General features: G+C 44.2%; 1 protein-coding gene across 6 annotated transcripts in view; it reads left to right on the top strand.

Moving 5' to 3' along the window:
- lima1a (LIM domain and actin binding 1a) overlaps positions 1-22,242 on the top strand; it is a 145,006-nt gene that overhangs the window by 99,033 nt on the left and 23,731 nt on the right. For 5 of the 6 annotated variants that reach the window (XM_043681977.2, XM_043681978.2, XM_043681980.2 and 2 more), the window contains one exon: positions 6,984-7,110. In XM_043681977.2, coding sequence (XP_043537912.1) covers positions 6,984-7,110 — 127 coding nt within the window. The remainder of the gene's footprint in view (positions 1-6,983; positions 7,111-22,242) is intronic. The other variant, XM_043681976.2, reaches the window with a different exon arrangement.

The raw sequence follows: 22,242 nt of genomic DNA, 5'->3' as shown, positions 1-22,242 counted from the left end.
TATGTTTCTCATACCCCATTCTCCTGCCTACTCCCATAACCTAGATCCCTTTACTCATCAAGAACCTATCTGTCTTAAAAACACTCAATAACTTTGCCACAGAGGGCTGTGGAGGCCATGAGTTCCACAGATTAACCACCCTCTGGCTGAAGAAATGCCTCCTCATCGCAGTTTAAAGGGATGTCCCTTCAACCTGAGGCTGTGCCCCTTGTTTCCTAGTCTCTCCTACTGCATTCCTCTATTTTTACTACCAAAATGGATAACCTCATAGTTTCCCACGTTGTCTTCCATCCCTCATTTCTTTGCAAACTTGTCTAGCATGTCCAAGTCATTCTGCAGCCTCCTTGCTTCCTCAACACTACCTGTCCTCCCCACCTCCGTTTGTGTCATCTGCAAACTTTGCAGTAATGCCCTCCGTTCCTTCTTCCAGATCATTAATGTATCACAGGAATACTTGTGGTCCCAACACTGCTGCAAAACTCCTCTAATCACAACCTACCCGTTTATCCCTATTCTTTGCCTTCTGCCAGTGAGCCAATTCTCTATCTATGCCAGTACCTTGTCCCTAATACCTTGGGGTCTTATTTATTTAGCAGCTTCCTGTGAGACACCTTGTCAGAGGCCTTTTGGAAATTCAAATAGATTACATCCACTGGCTCTCCTTTGTCTAACTTGCTTGTTACCTCCTTAAATAATTGTAACAGATTTGACAGACATGACATCCCCTTGACTAAGTTGTGCTGACTGCCTTATTTTTACCATGCACTTCTACCTACTCTGCAATCTCATTTGTAATTCTTTATAATGGACTCTTAAAATCTTACCAGTGACCAAGATCAGTGTAACTGACCTGTAATTTCCTGTCTTCTGCCTTCCTCCCTCCTTAAACAGGGATCTTACATTTGCCATTTTCAGCCCTCTGGGATCCTCCTTGATTCATGAAAGGTGCCACTGTGGGCGGCACGGTGGCACAGTGGTTAGCACTGCTGCCTCGCAGCGCCAGAGACCCGGGTTCAATTCCCGCCTCAGGCGACTGACTGTGTGGAGTTTGCACATTCTCCCCGTGTCTGCGTGGGTTTCCTCCGGGTGCTCCGGTTTCCTCCCACAGTCCAAAGATGTGCAGAGTCAGGTGAATTGGCCATACTAAATTGCCCGTAGTGTTAGGTAAGGGGTAAATGTAGGGGTATGGGTGGGTTCGCTTCGGGTCGGTGTGGACTTGTTGGGCCGAAGGGCCTGTTTCCACACTGTAATGTAATCTGTAATCTGTACCCACCAATGCATCCACAGTGTCCTCTGCTATCTCCTTCAGAACCCTGGGGTGTAGCTCATCTCGTCCAGGTGATTAATTCGCTTTCAGACCTTTTCAGCTTCCCCAGCACCTCCTTAGTGATGGCTGCTACTTGACTCTCGCAATTCTGGTATGTTGCTGATGCATCAGTTTTCACAGCGGAATACAAAGTACCTATTCAGTTTCTTTGCTATCTCTGTTACCCATTACTATTTCTCCAGCTTCATTTTGCAGCGGTCCAGTGTCATCTTTTAGATATCTGAGGAAACACTGTCTTTTTAATATTACGAACTAGTTTACTCTCCTATTTCTTCATCACCCCCTTTTTGTTGCTTTCTTAGTTGTCTTCTGCTGGTTCTTAAATCTTCCTACTAAACTTGATCACATTGTATGTTTTAACTTTTATGCTGTCCCTGACTTCGCTTGTCAGCCATGGTTGCCTCGCCCTTCCCTTAGCATGTTTCTTCTTGCTTGGGATGAATTTCTTTTGTGCTTCCCAAATTACCCCCAGAAACCCCTGTCATTGCTTCTCTACTGTCTTCTCTTTCACTCAAATCTGGCCAGTTTCTCCCTTATATCTTTGTAATTACTATTCCTCAATTGTAGTACAGTTAAATGTGATTTCAACTTCTCTCTCAAATTGTAGGGTGAGTTCCGTCATATTGTGGTCACTGTACCCCTGGGTTCCTTCCCTAATGACCCCTAATCAAGTTTGCCTTATTGCACATCACCAGATTCAGCATTGCCTGCTCCCTACCGAGCTCTACCACAAGCTGCTCCAAAAAACCATCTCATGGACATTACATGAATTCCATTTCTTGAGATCTGCTACCAACCTCATTTTCTTAGTCCATCTGCATATTGAAGTCCCTTGTTATTGTAATAGTGTTTTTCTTACATATCTGTCTATCTCCTGATTTATTTTCTGTCCCACATCCTGGCTACTGATAGGCCTGTATATAATTCCTATCATGGTCTTTTCTCCTTTTGCAGTTCCTCAACTCCAGCCATACATACTCTACACCTTTCAACTCGATATCACTTGCTATCAATTTTAATTTCACTTCTTGCAAACAAGGTAGCTATGCCCCTCTGCTCATCTGCCTGTCCTTTCAATAGGACATGTATCCTTGGATATTTAGTTCCCAGCACATACAGCTATATTTCTGTGACAACCACAACATAATACCTGCCAACTTCAATCTGCATTACAAGCTCACTTATCTTGTTTACTGTGCGCATTTAAGTACAACACCCTGAGTCCTGCATTGATTGCTTCTCATAGCTGTGTCAAGTTGTTATGGCTCACGCAGTAATCTGAAGAATAGTAGCATTTTGGTTCTGCTTTCCAATTTAGCCCCTCACTGTTCATATTCCCTCAGCAGCACCTCTTTCTCTTTCTATCTATATTATTGGTACTTACATGGACCATGACAATTGAATCTTCCCCTCCACTCCAAGTTCCTCAGCAGCCCAGATGAGAGATCCAGGCAATACAACTTTTGAAACTCTCTGTCCTAGTCACAGAGAATTGCCTATGCCCTTGACTATACTATCCTTGATTATAACTACTTCGCTTTTCTCCTCCCTCTTGAATGATTCCCTGTACCATGGTGCTATGATCAGTTTACTCATCCACCCTACAGCCCCCACACTCATCTACACAGCAAGAATCTCCAACCCGTTAGACTAGCTCAAGGGCTGAGGCTCCCTCAGCACAACCTCCTGGATCTCTCTACCTGTCCCTGATTGTTGACCAAATTTGAGGTAGTTTATTATAGGGGTGAGACTGCCTCCTGTTACGTCCAGGTAACTATTTTCCCCCTCACTGATGTGCTAAGACTCAAGCTTGAAGCTCAGACTAGAGCTTGCTTTTTTTTTTGCAAAAATATACTTTATTCATAAACTTTTATCTACATTCACGGCTATTAAAGCAGTTCTGTAGAGTCTTTGAACATCAAGGAAAAACAAACATTGGAATTTGACTTTCCCTGCAGTTGCAGAAACCAAAGATATTTCTTCCTCGTGCAGGATACTACTTGCATACCTTGAGGCAGCGAGAGGGTCGGATAACTGCTCATCAACTCTGAGCCAGAGTTTCTCTAGCAACCAACGCTTCTGCACATGTGGTCATGCTGAACCACAATGGGGTCCACCAGCTCCCACATCATGTAGATGCAACACATTGCCTGACCTGGCATCTCCATTTTAATTATTTGTTCTTGATTTTTTTTTAAAATCACTTTGGTCTTTGTTTGTAGCCTGCAAGCATTTCCCCTGTTTACCTTCAATCTGAAAGTAACCATAGTAATCAAATTAGTAGATGAAAGATTTTCCTGTTGTGATTAGCTACAACTGATCCAGAAAGGCAACCCAGTGCCAACAGTTTGTGTTCCAAGGAATGTTGGTGAAGAGCAGCATTTTGGATAATTTGAAAAATGCTTACTCCTGAATTTTATTGTTATGATTCCAGGTGATATTACAAGTCAAGTCAAATCCCAGACTGAAACCTGGCTTCGTAGATCATACTTAGATTTATTTAGTTTTAACCATGTGGTCTCTCGCTGAAATATAAAGCAAATTCTGCAGCATTTGCATGCTTAACAATAAAACAGAAATCTATTAAGAGAAATGGATAAAATTTTTAAAAGTCTTTTGATCTACTTATACAAAATCAAAGATTTTTAAACGCACAATAAAACTATCATCCTAGTAATCCCAAAACATTCCTTTATAAATTGAAAAGAGAAAAATGAAAGTGCTCATATGTAGTACCCAAAGCACACCCTGGTATAGTACCCAAAATGCACTTTGTCAAATTACACTCATCAGAGTCCCTGTATCTTAACACCTCCTTAAGTTTATGTCTCTTTTTTGACTTCAACTTTTAGATTGGAGCTGATGATAGCTGTTGTATACCTGAGTTTAACTGAGCTCAGCTTTAAGTAACATCTTCAGTGTTTTATACCAATACTTCTGCTCTGGGACTAACACTAACTCTTCACTCTAAAGTAACCTAGTTCACTGTATATCCTTCCAAGAAGTCTTCCTCATCCAAGGTCTTCACAGGTCTGCTTCAAAATAAAACAAAAAGCTTTCTTTCCAAGCAGTGGCAGTTTCCCTTCAGCTTTTAACAGAAAACAGTCTGGAAATCGCTAACAAACCTTGAGGCCTTGTTATTTGTTTTGTGATCCAGCAAGGTAATCTAAGGTAAATTTAAAAAAAAAACTTTAAGTGATGCACAAAACTTATTCATTCTAAAGCCAGTCCTCCAAACTGTTTTAAGAGCAATCGCCATGGCTACAGAAGTATCTAAGTTAATAATTAACTTCAGACCCACTGAAAACCCATGGGTTACTAACTCCAATCAAAATTCCACACTTGCAATAAATGAGATATAATCTCAGTTTACATCATAACTGTTATTTGGCCAAAGTACTTTAAAGAAAACATTCTCTGCACAGAGCTTCATATTTTTCCCAGGCTTGGAAGAAGCATGTGTCTGTGTATTTTTAGAGGGGTGGTTGTATATATTTGTGCACTTTAGATCTTTGCTTGAGTAAGTTGCTGTGATAAGCTGGTAACAAATTTAAAAAAAACTTCAGGAACCTGGTTGACTTGTTCATGATGCTACCAAATGGTATAGTTCAGCACCACCTCCAGTTTTGAATTCAAACTTGTAACACCATATTTATTTTCTGTTCCTGTTGTGAACACTGCTTATTTAAGGTGGTTCTGATGAAGGGTTTCACATCAGAAACCACAACTTGTCTGTTTGCTGTGCCAATGCAGATCAGTACTTCTAGCACTTCTGTTTTCATTTTCGGATTTATTTCCAGCAGTATTTTTCAGTGTTTTGGTTAGGATTTCTGTGATGAAATAATGGTGTGAAATTTTGGATCCCCTTGAATTATGCAAGAAGACCTCAGGTGTGGATCAGACAGGTCAAGAAGCATCTGGGAGAGAGAGAGAGACTGTGTTTTCTTCAGAAGTAACAACAGTAATTAAGTGATGTGAATTTTATAAATGAGGTAGTTTTAAAGATCCAAAATCACTTGCTATGTTTGTATAGGAAAGGGGATCCCAATAAATCATGTCAAATAGACTTGACATAATATACTAGAAAATAAACTTGAGTCAGTTGAGATTTGTTCTGAATTAACCCATTCTGTCTCGCACCTTCTGTAAAATACACCAACCTCACCAGAAGGGTTTCTGGTTCAGTCACTGAGGTCTGCTTTTAAGGAGGGGAAAGTGAGTATTGCAGATGCTGGAGATCAGAAGTGAGTGTGGTGCTGAAAAAGCACAGCTGGTCAGGCAGCATCCGAGGAGCAAGAGAATCAACGTTTCAGGCGTAAGCCCTTCGGGAATGTGCTCGTTCCTGCTGAAGGGCTTTTGCCCAAAAAGTAGATTCTCCTTCTTGGATGCTGCCTGACCGGCTGTGCTGTTCTGGCACCACACTCTTCGAGTCTGCTTTTAAGTCCCTGCAATATCAAAAATCAGCTATACCTGATCATTATCCTGTGACCTTGCTGGAAAGTGCACATGTTTGAGACAGAATCAAGCTTGGCTGTGATGCCTACTCAGGCTTGTATACAGATTTAACTTTTTGGATGGTATTAATTAGATAACTCTACCAAAGGGTCAGGATATGCATGATGGGCCAAATTGCCTCCTGTGCTATTTCTATGATTTTACTTGCCTGCCTCTCTGAAACTGCACCATGACAGTAGCTGATGCTTTTGGGGAGGCTGGGAGAAAGTTGGTGGTTTGGGGGAGGGTGGGTGGAAGGAAGGGAAAACAAGAGGCAGAAGGATTTTTTTTAAAATGATAAAACAAATGAGAAAATGCTACACAGACGTGCCCCTTTGATATGCAGAGTGTTTTCATGTTTGGAATTGGAGCAGCTGGAGCAAATCCTTCTGTCCGCACAGGATGGCAGATGTAATATGAACGGAGTTTGGTAACACACTGATCTATCGAGGTCTTTGTCACTGAAATACATACACCAGCGAAAGATATTTTTAAAATGATTGAATTACCTATATTATGCCAGAAGCAATTACCAGTGGCATATGGAGTTGCAAATGAGCATAGGTACCAGTCATTTTTTTTCTTTGACCATCTGGAAATGGGATTAAAGGGGCCCAGTGATCACTGCAGATGGGGGTCAACTTCATTCAGAGGTACTGCAAGGATTTTGAACTCTAATCCAGATGGCAGTACTGTACAGTACCCTCATTAGCTGAGGGTAGGTTTATTAAGGCTTCAGTGAAATTATTTGGGTCTGAACTTGAGCAGACTGGCCTCAAAACGTTAAGTTCATTGTTTGAATTTCTCTTTGTTCATGTAGAGATTTAAGTGCTAATTAAGTTTGGTGGTGTCTTTCAGCCAGACAATATACTAATCACAATCGGCAGACAGAGAGGATTTGATTTAAATAAGTGATATGCTTTCTTCAACAAAAGATAATGCCGTGAGCAAGTTGATTGCTTTCAGTTGTAATTGATAGCCAAATCATGTGTGTGCTGTGCTTCACTTTAATGAGATATGAAGAGTGAACGAGAGGATGTCATCATGATGTTGCCTACCCCCAAGAGCGTCTTCTCTTTTCTGCCCCCCCCCCCCCACCCCCCATCAAGAAAAAAGAAAAATGATCAGGGTTGAACGTGCTGGATGTTTTTGTTCTCTCAAGCAGGCTAACAAAGATCAGCATCTCAAGTCTGATGTTTCCAAAAAGTGGCTAGACAAGACTGCAGAAGCCAGTTGTTTGATCGAAGACATAGAGAGAAAAGCAAGGGAGGAAAACTCAAGTGGTTTTGGTAAGGATTTTTTTTAAATGTATAGGGATATGATGGGGAGGGGATTACAGTTAAATTCTGGAGGAGATATTAGTAGCATGAGGACAACTTTTCAAAGAACAAAATTGTGCTGTCATTGCTTCCCATTTGGTAAAATGAGCATTGATGTTTGAGTCATTAGCCTTTGACAATTAAAATTGTTTAGCACACTATTTTAAAGCATGTTGATTGTGCTTGCTTCATTCTGAAAACTGCTGTGACTTTGTATTTATAGTACAGGGAATGAAGTGGCTCTGTAATACTGGGTGCCTTACTGATATAATAAATGTCCTGATTACATTGCACGTTGTTTCCACAGCAGCCTGAAGCTTTTTAGCCTCTTGGCCACATAATCAGCTGTTAAAAGTTTTATACTGAGGTTGGACTGAAACTTGCTGTCTTGAGTGCCACAAGTGCCACTTTTGTTTACATTATCAGTTTACTGACTTTCAAATTGTTGTTCCAGTGATTTTTTTCTCTCTGAGTTGTTTTGCCTTATTGACCATATGAAAACAGATATTTGGGGGAAATTATCCCTAATGCCCTAAGGGTCAGTCTCCTTCCCTTTAGAGTTATAATATTAAACATTCCCACTAATTATTCTACTGGAGTTTTAATAGCTTGTGTGTTTTAGAACTAACTTCCCATTGTTTATATCACAGCAGAACATTTATATTCAGCCATTATCATTAAGTGGAATCATTTGAAGGGATGCCTTTTTTTTTCCCCTAGCAAATAGACAATTGTTTAGAGTAGCCATTGATTTCTTTTTGCTTTCCAGAATGCAAAAGTCCCTGGTTATTTACAAGATAATTGCATAGCGTAGGATTGCCAACTGTATCAAATTCCAATAATTTCTTGCTGTTCACAAGATTTCATCTGATCAATCTCCAAATTGATCGCATCATATCCTAATGCAACGTTGGGAAAATCTGACGTTGGCACTGTTAGCACTCATTGTTTAGTTAATGAGAATTATCTTTGGGAAATAAGCTTTCTATGGTTTCTGAGACTTGAAATAGATAAATACATGTATGTGGTAATGTTGTGCAGGACTTGGTTGAGTTCTTATCTGCGCAGCATTAGGTTTAGTTGGGTTAATCCTTTTTGGATGTGATACCCACATTTTTGGGGCTGGTTTCAAAGCAGTGCTACTGAATACTTAAATGTAACTGAGGCAGCTTCACTGAACTTCCTTCACCGTTTCCTGAAGTACATCACTGTCTCAGTGTCTTTTCATAATATGAATTGCTCATACTGAATATTCCACTAGCCAACTCCTTGTCTTCAGCCCTCAAAAGCAGTTTAATATTGGTATATCTCCATCCTTTTCAGGATAGTTTCCCAAGATTACCGACAGCAACTCACCAGGGATGTTTAAGGTTACAACTTACTGTGCTTTGAATACTTGTTTTGTAACTGTTCTATAAGCTTCTTGCATAATTTCAAACTCTGAAATGGGAGCATACATTCCTATTGCCTTTGGCTTTCCTGAGTGATTCATAAGCAATGAAGCATATGGTATCTGGCTATTTTCCATCTTTTTCTTTCCCTACCCCTGGAAAAAGTGTAAATATTAATGCTTTAAGCGGTTAATTCTGCTTTGTTTCAGCCTGAGGGTTTCCCAGCTGTGTTGCCTTTTGCTTTTTGAAGTCTGGCATTTTTGCCTTGCAGCTGCATTACATCGATATTATTTATCACTGAACTATGTCTTTTATTTTTTGGGTAGTCTTAAGGTTGCAATAGGCATTTTCTTGAGCCATACATATTAACGTGAAGGATTTCTGTCATTGGGTCGAGGAGCAAAAATTTGTGATTGGATCTGTGTTTGCTCTCAATTAATTAGTTGTTTGATTTACCCCATGTACAAGAAGGGTCTGTTTCTGTGCTGTCCATCTCTGACTCTTCCACTGCCTCTGATGAGAGGCAATAAAAAGAGCTGAAGCCAATTAGCGAGTCTTGATTAGAGTGGTGCTGGAAAAGCACAGCAGGTCAGGCAGCATCCGAGGGGCAGGGAAATCGACATTTCTGGCAAAAGCTCTTCAGCACTATTCCTGATGAAGGGCTTTTGCCCGCAACGTCGATTTTCCTGCTCCTCGGATGCTGCCTGACCTGCTATGCTTTTCCAGCACCACTCTAATCTAGATTCCTGGTTTCCAATATCTGCAGTCCTTGCTTTTACCCAATTAGCGGGTAGAAAGTTCAGTTCCTTTTTGGGGGGGAGTGCTTGTGATGTAGTGGTAGAGTCCTTTGCTCTGAGCTAGGAGACCTGGGTTCAAATCTCACCTATTCCAGATCTGTGTAATAACATCGCTAAGTAGGGTTGATTTAAAAGTATCTTCAACCCCGTTGAGATTCTAGGTCATAACTGATAATGTACCTCAATGCCATTTTCCCTTCACTGTCCCCTTATCTACGTTATGTTCCGTTTTGCCATATTCCTGTCCACTTGCTTAGCCTGTCTAAATCACGCTGAAGCCTCTCTCCATCATCCTCTCATGTTCTCACCTATTTTCGTCATCCAGAAACATGGGAACATTGCATTTTTGTCCACATCCAAATCATTTGATATAGGACAGAATTTTCCCTACTGAGGTGCGAAGGAAGTAATGAGAAAGATGGAAAAATATAGTGAGAATTAGAACATTTGATTGCCCACATTGGGTAAAAATTTTGCTGATTTTATCCCCTCACGGCTTAAATGGTGACGTCATTAGATGGTGACTAATTTTTTCCATATATTTGTATCTTCTTTAAACCCCAACTCTCTTTATTTACATGCCGCTCCCTGTTTTCTCTCTTATCCAAGAAACTAGATGGTAGAAGTTCCTGACATATAAGTTAGAGAGGTGCTTGGCAGCTGCAGTTTGCTGAAGGTTTGTCATGGCGACCATGCAACTTCCGAATGCTCCCCAGCCACCATTGTCCTCGACTCATCGTCCACAGAAATTGATATTCGCAAACCAGCCGCCTCATCTCATCAAGAATAGGACTAATGTCTTTTGTCCCAATCAGCTGACAATTCCCCGTGTCTATCACTGAAACTTGGGCTAACCTCAAGTTCTACCTCACCCTGAGTAAAGTTTACCATTAATTCAATAGATACTTTTTGGAATGTATGGAAATTCTAAGGGTAATCTATCCATGGTTAACCAGAAAAGTAAAAGATAGATAGTATCAAATTTAAAAAGCCTCTGTGTAAAGGCAGGTGGAAGATCAGCATGTTTGACAGAATATAAAAATAGCAAAGAATAGCCAAAATATTAATGAGGGGAAAATTGTGTACAAGAGAGCCAGCCAGAAATACAAAAACAGATATTTAAATACAAAGAAAATAGTTAACAAGGTGAATATTGGACTTGCAGGAAATGAGTTTGGGGGCTTCCTAATGGACAATAAGGAGAATGGCAGAATGACTTGCCCGGTATTTTGCATCAGTCTTCTCTGTAGATGTTATAAGCAATATCAGAGAAGCATTAGTGTTTACTGTAGAGAAGGACATGGGAGATATAGAATGTGTGGAAATAGATGGTGACATCTTGAAAAATGTCCATATTATAGAGGAGGTGGTGCTGGATGTCTTGAAACGCATAAATCCCCAGGACCTAATGAGGTGTATCCTAGAACTCTGTGGGAAGCTAGGGAAGTGATTGCTGGGTCCCTTGCTAAGATATTTATATCATCGATGGTCTCAGGTGAGGTGCTGGAAGACTGGAGGAAAAGCCAGGGAACTATAGACCGGTGAGCCTGATGTTGGTGGTGGGCACATTGTTGGAGGGAATCTTGAGGGACAGGATTTGTGTATTTGGAAAGGCAAGGACTGATTAGGGATAGTCAGCATTGCTTTGTGGGAAATAATGTCTCTCAAACTTGATTGAGTTTTTTGAAGAAGTAACAGAAGATTGAGGGCAGAACGGTGGACGTGATCTATATGGAAAGGTTCCCCATGGGAGATTGGTTAGCAAGGTTAGATCTCACGGAATACAGTCAGAACTAGCCATTTGGATACAGAACTGACTTGAAGGTAGAAGACAAAGGGTGGTGGAGGGTTGCTTTTCAGACTGGAGGCATGTGCCCAGTGGAGTGCCACAAGGATCAGTGCTGGGTCCACTACTTTTCATCATTTATATAAATGATTTGGATGTGAGCATAGGAGGTATAGTTAGTAAGTTTGCAGATGACACCAAAATTGGAGATGCAGTGGACAGTGAAGAGGGTTACCTCAGCTTACAACGGGATCTTGATCAGATGGGCCAAGGAGTGGCAGATGGAGTTTAATTTAGGTAAACGTGAGGTGCTGCATTTTGGGAGAGCAAATCAGAGCAAATATACCTTAATGGTAAAGTCCTCGGAAGTGTTGCTGAACAAAAAGACCTTGGAGTGCAGGTTGAAAGCGGAGTCTTGGGTAGATAGGATAGTGAAGAAGGCGTTTGGTATGCTTTCCTTTCTTGGTCAGAGTATTGAGTATTGGAGTTCAGAGGTCCTGCTGCAGCTGTACAGAACATTGGTTAGGCCACTGTTAGAATATTGCGTGCAATTCTGCTCTCCTTATCGGGAAGGATGTTGTAAAACTTGAAAGGGTTCAGAAAAGATTTACAAGGATGTTAGGGTTTAGAATTTGAGCTATAGGGAGAGGCTGAATAGGCTGGGGCTGTATTTTCAGGAGTGTCAGAGGTTGAGGGGTGACCTTATTGAGGTTTATAAAATTATGAGGGGCATGGATAGGGTAAATAGAGAGACTTTTCCCTGGGGTTGAGGAGTCCAGAAGTAGAGGGCATAGGTTTAGGGTGGGAGGGGAAAGATATAAAAGGGACCTAAGGGGCAACTTTATCATGTAGAGGGTGGTGCGTGTATGGAATGAGCTGCCAGAGGAAGTGGTGGAGGCTGGTATAATTACAGCTTTGAAAAGGCATTTGGATGGGTATATGAATAGGAAGGGTTTGGAGGGATATGGGCCAGGTGCTGGCAAATGGGACTAGATTGGGTTAGGTTATCTGGTTAGCATGGGCTAGTTGGACCAAGGGGTCGGTTTCTGTGCTGTACATCTATATGACTCTAAGTAGTGATTAAATCAAGAAGTGAAAGGAACTCCGTAAAATCACAATTGCCAGAGAAGCAGTACTGAGTAAATCATTGAAGGTGACAAATGCCAGATATCATCCTAGGGTCTTAAGAGGTGAGTAGTGTGATAATTGATGCATTGGCTTTAACATTCCACAACTCCTTTTAATTCGCAGAAGGTCACATTAGATTGGATCATAGCAAATTAAACTCTCATTCAAAAGTTTAAAAAAATCATCACTCAACACGAGGTCATAGTCCAGCAGGTTTATTTGGAAGTACTAGCTACACTTCTCCAGCTTCCACCAAAACACATTAAAACAGCCATCCCCTACGGACAAGCCCTACGCATTCACAGGATCTGTTCAGATGAGGAGGAACGTGATGGGCATTTGGAAGTACTCAAGGATGCCCTCATAAGAATGGGGTACGATGCTCAAGTCATCGATTGCCAGTTCTGACGTGCCACAGTGAGAAACCATAATGACCTCCTCAGGAGGCAGACAGGAGCTGCAAACAACAGGGTACTCTTTGTTGTCCAGTACTTCCCAGGAGCTGAAAAACTACGCTATGTTCTTTGCAGCCTGCAACACGTTATCAATGAGAATAAGCACCTCTAGAAGACCTTCCCCATGCCTCCATTTCTCACCTTAAACAACCACCAAACCTCAAACAGATCATTGTTTGCAGCAAACTGTCCGGCTTTCAGGACAACACGATACAACCCTGTCATGGCGGATGTTGCAAGATATGTCAGATCGTCGACACGGATACCACCATTACACATGGGGACAACACCCACCATGTATGCGGCAGGTACTCGTGCGATTCAGCCAACGTTGTGCATGGTACATGGTACATGGTGCATGGTACATTGGTGAGACCAAGTAGGGTTGCCAAACTTGATGATACAAAGATAGATAGGAAAGTTATTTGTGAAAAGAACTTAAAGATGTTTCGAAATGATGTAGATAGGTTGAGTGGGCAAAATCTGGCAAATGGAGTGTAATATGAGAGGTCTGAAAAAAAAACATGTTATCCAAATAGTGAGAGATTGCAGAGTTTTGAGATGCAGATTGGCCTGGGTGCCCTCGTGCACAAATCACGATACCGCAAGTAATTAGGAAGGCAGGTAGAGTATTATCACTTTTCGGAGGAGAAAGTGAGGTCTGCAGATGCTGGAGATCAGAGCTGGAAATGTGTTGCTGGAAAAGCGCAGCAGGTCAGGCAGCATCCAGGGAACAGGAGAATCGACGTTTCGGGCATAAGCCCTTCTTTAGGAAGGGCTTTCACAAAGGGGTCTGAATGCAAAAGTAGAGATGTTATGCTTCAGTGATACAGGGTACCAGTTATACAGAGACTGCATCTGGAATACTGTGCACAGCGTTGATCACCTTTATTGAAGGAAGTATGTAAGTGCTTTGCAAACAATTCAGAGAAGGTTTCTCTGGCTCATAGCTGGACTTGGGTGGGGGGGTGGATCATCTCTGAAAAGGATAGATGTGGAGATGATGATTCTTCTAGGAGAATCAAGAACTAGGGGGTCCCTTTGAAAATCGGGGATTGCCCATTTAAAACTGAGGTGAAATGTTTGAGGGTCATGAGTGGATATGTTTTCCTGTATAGATTGTAGAAACAAAGTTCTTGAATATCTTATAATGCAGGTGTAAATAGATTCATGCTAAGCAAAAGCATGAAAGATTAGGTAGGTGGGAGTGTAGATCTGAGATCCAATATGATCAGCCATGTTTTTATTGAATCACTAGGCAGGCTTCAGGGACTGAATGTGTTGTCCCTTCTCCTTACTCATGTGTTTATATTGGCTCCCAATTAGGCACTGTGAATTAAAACTTATGCCCTTTGTTTCGAATCTCTCCCCAGCTATGCACCCTCTGACTTGGATCTACAACTCTTCAATGTCTGCGTGTCTCCAATCCTGGCCTGTTGCACATACCTGGCTTTAATCATTACACCAAGTGGGCTATGCCTTCAGCTGCTCAGATCATAAAATCTGGAATCCCTCTCTCAACTCCTCTACCTTTCCTCTTTGCTTTTTAAGACATTCCTTAATATCTACAATTTGACCAATGTTTAGTCATCTGCCCTAATGTCTCATGTGGTCTAATGTCAAATTTTGTTTGATAACTCTCCACTGTATGCCTGAAGATCTCTTATTATGTTGAAGGCACTAGTTCATAACATACACTTGCAATTGTGCTGTTCCATATTCACGCTGAGAGGTAGTATCTTATTTCAATCCATGTTTCTCTCTCTTTTAGCTACTTGGTCTGTTTCCATGCTGTACACATCTTTTTCTTTTTTGTTCCAGCCGTCCAAGCTGACCAGATATTCCACATTAATGTAGTCCCATTTGCCAGCATTTTGGCCCATATCCCTCTAAACCCTTCCTATTTATATACCCATCCAGATGCCTTTTAAATGTTGTAATTGTACCAGCCTCCATCACTTCCTCTGGCAGCTCATTCCATGCACATACCATCCTCTGTGGAAAAAGTTGCCCCTGAGGTCCCTTTTTATATCTTTCACCTCTCACCCTTAAACCTATGCCCTCTAGTTCTAGATGCCCCCACCCCAGGGAAAAGACCTTGTCTATTTACCCTATCCATCCTCCTCATGATTTTATAAACCTCCAGAAGGTCACCCCTCAGCCTCCGACGCTCCAGGGAAAACAGCCCCAGCCTGTTCAGCCTCTCCCTATAGCTCAAACCCTCCAACTCTGGCAACATCCTTCTAAATCTTTTCTGAACCCTTTCAAGTTTCACAACATCCTCCCTGTAGCAGGGAGATCAAAATTGAATACCGCTTTCTAAAAGTGGCCTAACAAATGTCCTGTACAGCTGCCTTACTCAATGCACTAACCAATAAAGGCTAACCTAACACACACCTTCTACCTGTGACTCCACCTTCGAGGTACTATGACCTTGCACTTGTTCCCTTTCTCAGATCTTCAATATCATGCACTTTTTTTTTGGATGGTGTGTGGAAATCCAGGTCTACAGTGTTTCCTTTAAAGCTCAGTTGTTCAGTCCTATTTTTTTCTGTTTTATACGCACTGGCCCAGATTTTCCAATGGTCAGATAATTGCTTTTGAAGTGTAGGTGGGGCTCTGCAGGCCCCGCAGAAGCTGCTTCGTAGCAGATCCCAAAGGATTTGCCTAGGAAATTAAAGATTTTGTTGAGAATTTGAAGAGTTCCACTGGATGTATAATCAATTTGGAGAAGGTAGACCATTTAAGTACCAAGTCTAACTACTGAGTAACTATTCAACTGACCCCTCAACTTGTCCCTCTCACCTTCAACTACACCTCCCCCAGACCCTGACCTGAAACCCCCTCTGAACTGACACCCCCTCTGAACTGATTATCTCTCTCACTCCAACCTACCCCAAATACTCCTATTGTTTACCTGGTATCCTCCATGCCTCCCTATCTATCTGACCTACACTCAGGCACCCTAACCTCACCCTAGCCTTGTATATTTTTCGCAGGAGTTGTCAAAGTGGCTGTCCTTGGGAAATCTGGCTCCAGTGCTCTATCGCCCTTCCCTTTCCCGATGATTTTGATATTCAGAACTGTGTAAACTATCCAAAATGCGAGAGTCCTTTGTGCTTGATGTGAAAGTATTCAAGCTGCAGGATTTGTGCTCTATCTCTTGAGCCGTGTATCTCAGGATCACATTTTGCCGCCTTCAGTACTGCATGTTCTCCTGATGGTTTTAGAATTTTTTTCCTGTTTAAAATCCAGATTTCCCTTCTCTGTATTTTCTGATAAACTTTTTTGGGGGGGGGCACTTGTGATATTTGTTTCCTTTTTCTTGTTTCATGACTTGAGAAAATACGTTTTTGGAGAGATACTATGTGGTCAATCAAAGGTTTTTTTGTTAAAACTTTATGGATGTAATTTATGTTTGTTAACCTAGGGAATTCAGTAGATTTAATGGGTCATGTACATAATATATCTACTTGTTTCCATTCAGTTTTTCCAAAGTTCTCCCCTTTCTATCATTAAATAGCACAAAATGCCTTATGTCCCACTACTCATGGGAAATTCTCAAATCTCAATTATCATCTGCCCTTCTTTTGAAAATTGGAGCTCCATTTGTTTCTTGGTCATTGGGTCAACTTCTCTATTTAGTTATTGCCTCTTCTAGTCCGTTTTAGTTTATTGGTTATGGGCGGCACGGTGGCACAGTGGTTAGCACTGCTGCCTCACAGCACCAGAGACCGGGTTCAATTCCCGCCTCAGGCAATTGTCTGTGTGGAGTTTGCACATTCTCCCAGTGTCTGTGTGGGTTTCCTCTGGGTGTTCCAGTTTCCTCCCACAGTCCAAAAATGTGCAGGTTAGGTGAATTGGCCATGCTAAATTGCCCGTAGTGTTAGGTGAAGGGGTAAATGTAGGGGAATGGGTCTGGGTGGTTGCTGTTCGGAAGGTCAGTGTGGACTTGTTGGGCCGAAGGGCCTGTTTGCGCACTGTAAGTAATCTTAAAAATAACATGGTTTTCTCTAGTCTCTTTGGGCTGAGCAGTCTTGCTGTTTGGGGTATTAGCGTTGGCCTACTTAGCTGCTACTGCATTGTGGGTGACTTCCTGATGATTTTTTTTTGTTTCCTTGCTATTAAAACCAGACTATTTACATTATTTTAAAAAATCACTCCTGGGATGTGGGAAATATTGGTTCGGGCAGTACTTATGGCCTACCCCTAAATGCTTTTGAAGATAGTGGTGAGGCACCTTTTCAACTGCTGCAGTCTGTGTGGTTTAGGTACACCTGCAGTGCCAGTAAGGAGGTCCTGGATTTTGACCAAGTAACAGCAGTTATGGTTCCAAGTCAGGATGGTGTGGCTTGGAGGGAAACTTGTAAATTCACTTGTAAGCTCCAATAAAGAAGTAATTTTGTAGTATTCTTTGATAATTTGATAAACAAGCTACCAGAATCCCTCCAGTCCTTCCACTTTGCTACTTCGGTTCCTCAGAGATGTGCACTGGATGGGGAAATCTGAGCACAGATTTGAGTAACTGCTTTGCAAATGACTTTGTCCTGTCCAGAAGTGTAACCCTGACGTCCGCATGACTCACTGTGACTCACTGTTTCAACAGCAGTGCTTCATTGTTCTAAAGTTCAAGGCCCTCCAATAAATAGAATCTCTGGTACATTATATCTCCCACCAGCCCTAATGTACAGCAGCCATGATTTCTATCTTTTGTTAACTTGAATATATAATGCATTGCTACTTTTATTTTTCTCAGCACAATATATTTGTGAAAAGTTCCAACATTGAGCATTACTTTCAAGTTCTTAGGCTGCTCATAAGAAAAGCAGATTAGCCCATCTTCAGGGTTGGCAGGCCAGTAATTTTGAACAGAGAATTAACTGGTAAAAAGGTTTCAGCTTGTGCATTTCAATTCAAACAGTCCACAAGCCCGAGTGCCCCTTTTTTGATTTGGTATGTGGGTCTATACCCAGCTATTTATTTTGAAATGCTCTACACCCGCTGGGTTTTGGCAGTAGATAGGAGGAAGTCATTGCTGTAGTATTGCATAGAAAATATAATCCAATATGAGCTACATTTTCTGCTTCACATGCTGAAGTCATCATATTTTCTCAACTACATTCTGAGAGTATAGATCTCTTTTGATCGGAGTATTGAGTTGGGGTACATGGGAAGGGAGACATCAGTGTTCTGTTAAATGCCTTGCATTCAGAAGGCTTTGTATTTTGACTCCAGGTGTTTTGAGTAATTGAGGGAGGAGCTGTATTGTATATCAGATGCTGGGCATCTTTAGCCTTTGTAGTAACTTGTATTTTTTAAAATTACTTGAGGCCTTTTTTTTTCCAAAAATGATTATTTTAGGAATGTGTCAGCATTCTAAATACACTGCATCATGAGAAAGGTAGGGCAAAGACACACTGATTTGGAATGAACAATATAAACCAAGCTCATTCTTGACCAAATAAAATGCGATCCTTCAGAAATAAAGAGAAAATTAGAGAATCAGCCAACCCCTATGCTGCTATTTTTTTTGGAAAAATCATAGTTGAAGGGCCAAGCAGATGCCTAGTGGAAACTCATCAAATTTCCTGCAGTTGAATATAAAAAAAAAAGTCAGTGTAAGACCTTGAATTGAATAGGTTAGCGAGCTGACAGATGGCTGTTAAAAATTTCAGTCCAGATTCCTCCTCTCTACCCCCCCCCAAGCCATTTTTAAACTGAATGTGTCAGCAGACATTGAACATAAGTGTATCTCTATGCTGGAGCTACATTCAGTAAAGCAAGCAGTGTTTGTTGACTTATCTGGTTAATCAGTAGATATCACTGGGAAGTAATGCTTAAATTGTACTTGACCAAGCTTTGATTATGTCTAGTTCTCTTTATTAAGATACAAAGCAGCCAAGCTTTGGCAGTGTTGCAGGGAAGAGCAATTAAACTGATTTGCAGCATTCGAGAACTAAGCTGAGGAAATAATTAGTGTTAGGTAGGTTGATTAAATGTAGCCTTTTTCAGCCTTGGTAACTTAGAGTTGTGTGGTCTAATAAATGGTATCAAAAAGATGTATCCAAGACATGCTGTTTACAATGAATGGTGACCAAAAGGCAAAGGACATGGGTTAAAACTGATGAAAAGTACATTTATGACTGATGTTACGGGGTTTTTCTTTCAATTCCATGCTTGCAATGGATTTTACAGCAGAATGGCAGAGGAGAGAGAATTAGAATTATTTACAACCAAATGCTGTGATTAGACTAGCTGTGTTTTGTGACCTTTTATCTTTTCCTGGCTCTCGGTTGATCATCTAATCAGGAAATGCAGAAAAGTGAAGGAATTCTTCAAACCGTTTCAGACTGAAATGTCCACCTTTTTATCTTCTCCCAATGATTCCCCACTACCAAGGTTGAAAGGACCTTAGTAGTGTCCAACCTATTTCCCACTCTTCTGCCCTCACCCCTTCTCTTCCCTCCCACAACAGCGAGTGTTCCCGGTCCTTAATTTACACGCAACCAGCTGCCATTTCTGCTACCTCCAGTGGGATGTCACCACCTGACAAACATTCCCCACCCCTCCCTTGGCAGCATTCTTCAAGGATTGTTCCCTGTGGGACACCCTGGTACACACCACCTTTGTTTGTAGCATCTCCCCACACCCCCATGGCACCTTCACATGCAATCTGGAAGGTGCAACACTTGACTGTTTACTTCCTTGCTATCCAAAGCCCCAGACATGTCTACCAGCTGAAGGAGCGATTTACTGTACTTCACTCGATCCAGTCTACTGTATACTGTTCACAATGTAGTTTTGTTTACGTTGGGGAAACAAAATGCAGACTGGGTGACCATTTTACAGAATGTCTACATTCTGTCCATAAAAGTGACCTCGAGCTTCCAATTATCTACCACTTCAAAACAGCAGTGTGCTCCCATGCCAATATTTGTCTCCAGCCTGCTGTAATGCTCCAGTGAGCCGTTGGGGACACTGCAGCCTTCAGGGCACAACATCATGTTCATGCTTTGAAATTAATACACCACCTTCTATGTGTATTACCTAACTCCACACCCCGGGTCTTGACATGGGTTGCTTTCAGCACTAACCTATTTTCAACCACTTATATTTCTCTCTCTCCTCTCTCAACCGATCTGCTCACTATTCTTTATCACCACTCCCCATATTCAGCATAAATGCCACCCTTTCCAAGCTCCTATCCTTTCTGAAGAGGGTTCACTGAACTCAACGTTTTCTTTCTTTCTCTCGCGCGCTCTCTCTCTCCCTCTCGCGCGCTCTCTCTCTCCCTCTCGCGCGCTCTCTCTCCCTCTCGCGCGCTCTCTCTCCCTCTCGCGCGCTCTCTCTCCCTCTCGCGCGCTCTCTCTCCCTCTCGCGCGCTCTCTCTCCCTCTCGCGCGCTCTCTCTCCCTCTCGCGCGCTCTCTCTCCCTCTCGCGCGCTCTCTCTCCCTCTCGCGCGCTCTCTCTCCCTCTCGCGCGCTCTCTCTCCCTCTCGCGCGCTCTCTCTCCCTCTCGCGCGCTCTCTCTCCCTCTCGCGCTCTCTCTCTCTCTCCCTCTCGCGCTCTCTCTCTCTCCCTCTCGCGCGCGCTCTCTCTCCCTCTCGCGCGCGCTCTCTCTCCCTCTCGCGCGCGCTCTCTCTCCCTCTCGCGCGCGCTCTCTCTCCCTCTCGCGCGCGCTCTCTCTCCCTCTCGCGCGCGCTCTCTCTCCCTCTCGCGCGCGCTCTCTCTCCCTCTCGCGCGCGCTCTCTCTCCCTCTCGCGCGCGCTCTCTCTCCCTCTCGCGCGCGCTCTCTCTCCCTCTCGCGCGCGCTCTCTCTCCCTCTCGCGCGCGCTCTCTCTCCCTCTCGCGCGCGCTCTCTCTCCCTCTCGCGCGCGCTCTCTCTCCCTCTCGCGCGCGCTCTCTCTCCCTCTCGCGCGCGCTCTCTCTCCCTCTCGCGCGCGCTCTCTCTCCCTCTCGCGCGCGCTCTCTCTCCCTCTCGCGCGCGCTCTCTCTCCCTCTCGCGCGCGCTCTCTCTCCCTCTCGCGCGCGCTCTCTCTCCCTCTCGCGCGCGCTCTCTCTCCCTCTCGCGTGCGCTCTCTCTCCCTCTCGCGTGCGCTCTCTCTCCCTCCCTCTCGCGTGCGCTCTCTCTCCCTCCCTCTCGCGTGCGCTCTCTCTCCCTCTCGCGTGCGCTCTCTCTCCCTCTCGCGTGCGCTCTCTCTCCCTCTCGCGTGCGCTCTCTCTCCCTCTCGCGTGCGCTCTCTCTCCCTCTCGCGTGCGCTCTCTCTCCCTCTCGCGTGCGCTCTCTCTCCCTCTCGCGTGCGCTCTCTCTCCCTCTCGCGTGCGCTCTCTCTCCCTCTCGCGCTCTCTCTCTCCCTCTCGCGCTCTCTCTCTCTCTCCCTCTCGCGCTCTCTCTCTCTCCCTCTCGCGCTCTCTCTCTCTCCCTCTCGCGCTCTCTCTCTCTCCCTCTCGCGCTCTCTCTCTCTCCCTCTCGCGCTCTCTCTCTCTCCCTCTCGCGCTCTCTCTCTCTCCCTCTCGCGCTCTCTCTCTCTCCCTCTCGCGTGCGCTCTCTCTCCCTCTCGCGTGCGCTCTCTCTCCCTCTCGCGTGCGCTCTCTCTCTCTCCCTCTCGCGTGCGCTCTCTCTCTCTCCCTCTCGCGTGCGCTCTCTCTCCCTCTCGCGTGCGCTCTCTCTCCCTCTCGCGTGCGCTCTCTCTCCCTCTCGCGTGCGCTCTCTCTCCCTCTCGCGTGCGCTCTCTCTCCCTCTCGCGTGCGCTCTCTCTCCCTCTCGCGTGCGCTCTCTCTCCCTCTCGCGCTCTCTCTCTCTCTCCCTCTCGCGCTCTCTCTCTCTCCCTCTCGCGCTCTCTCTCTCTCCCTCTCGCGCTCTCTCTCTCTCCCTCTCGCGCTCTCTCTCTCTCCCTCTCGCGCTCTCTCTCTCTCCCTCTCGCGCTCTCTCTCTCTCCCTCTCGCGCTCTCTCTCTCTCCCTCTCGCGCTCTCTCTCTCTCCCTCTCGCGCTCTCTCTCTCTCCCTCTCGCGCTCTCTCTCTCTCCCTCTCGCGCTCTCTCTCTCTCCCTCTCGCGCTCTCTCTCTCTCCCTCTCGCGCTCTCTCTCTCTCCCTCTCGCGCTCTCTCTCTCTCCCTCTCGCGCTCTCTCTCTCTCCCTCTCGCGCTCTCTCTCTCTCCCTCTCGCGCTCTCTCTCTCTCCCTCTCGCGCTCTCTCTCTCTCCCTCTCGCGCTCTCTCTCTCTCCCTCTCGCGCTCTCTCTCTCTCTCCCTCTCGCGCTCTCTCTCTCTCTCCCTCTCGCGCTCTCTCTCTCTCTCTCCCTCTCGCGCTCTCTCTCTCTCCCTCTCGCGCTCTCTCTCTCTCCCTCTCGCGCTCTCTCTCTCTCCCTCTCGCGCTCTCTCTCTCTCCCTCTCGCGCTCTCTCTCTCTCCCTCTTGCGCTCTCTCTCTCTCCCTCTCGCGCTCTCTCTCTCTCCCTCTCGCGCTCTCTCTCTCTCCCTCTCGCGCTCTCTCTCTCTCCCTCTCGCGCTCTCTCTCTCTCCCTCTCGCGCTCTCTCTCTCTCCCTCTC

This window comes from Chiloscyllium plagiosum, unplaced genomic scaffold (assembly GCF_037043375.1).
Source record: "Chiloscyllium plagiosum isolate Xiang-an unplaced genomic scaffold, Cpla_swu_hap1 HiC_scaffold_53X, whole genome shotgun sequence".
Lineage (NCBI taxonomy): Eukaryota > Metazoa > Chordata > Chondrichthyes > Orectolobiformes > Hemiscylliidae > Chiloscyllium > Chiloscyllium plagiosum.
This window is presented reverse-complemented; position numbering and strand designations above follow the sequence as displayed.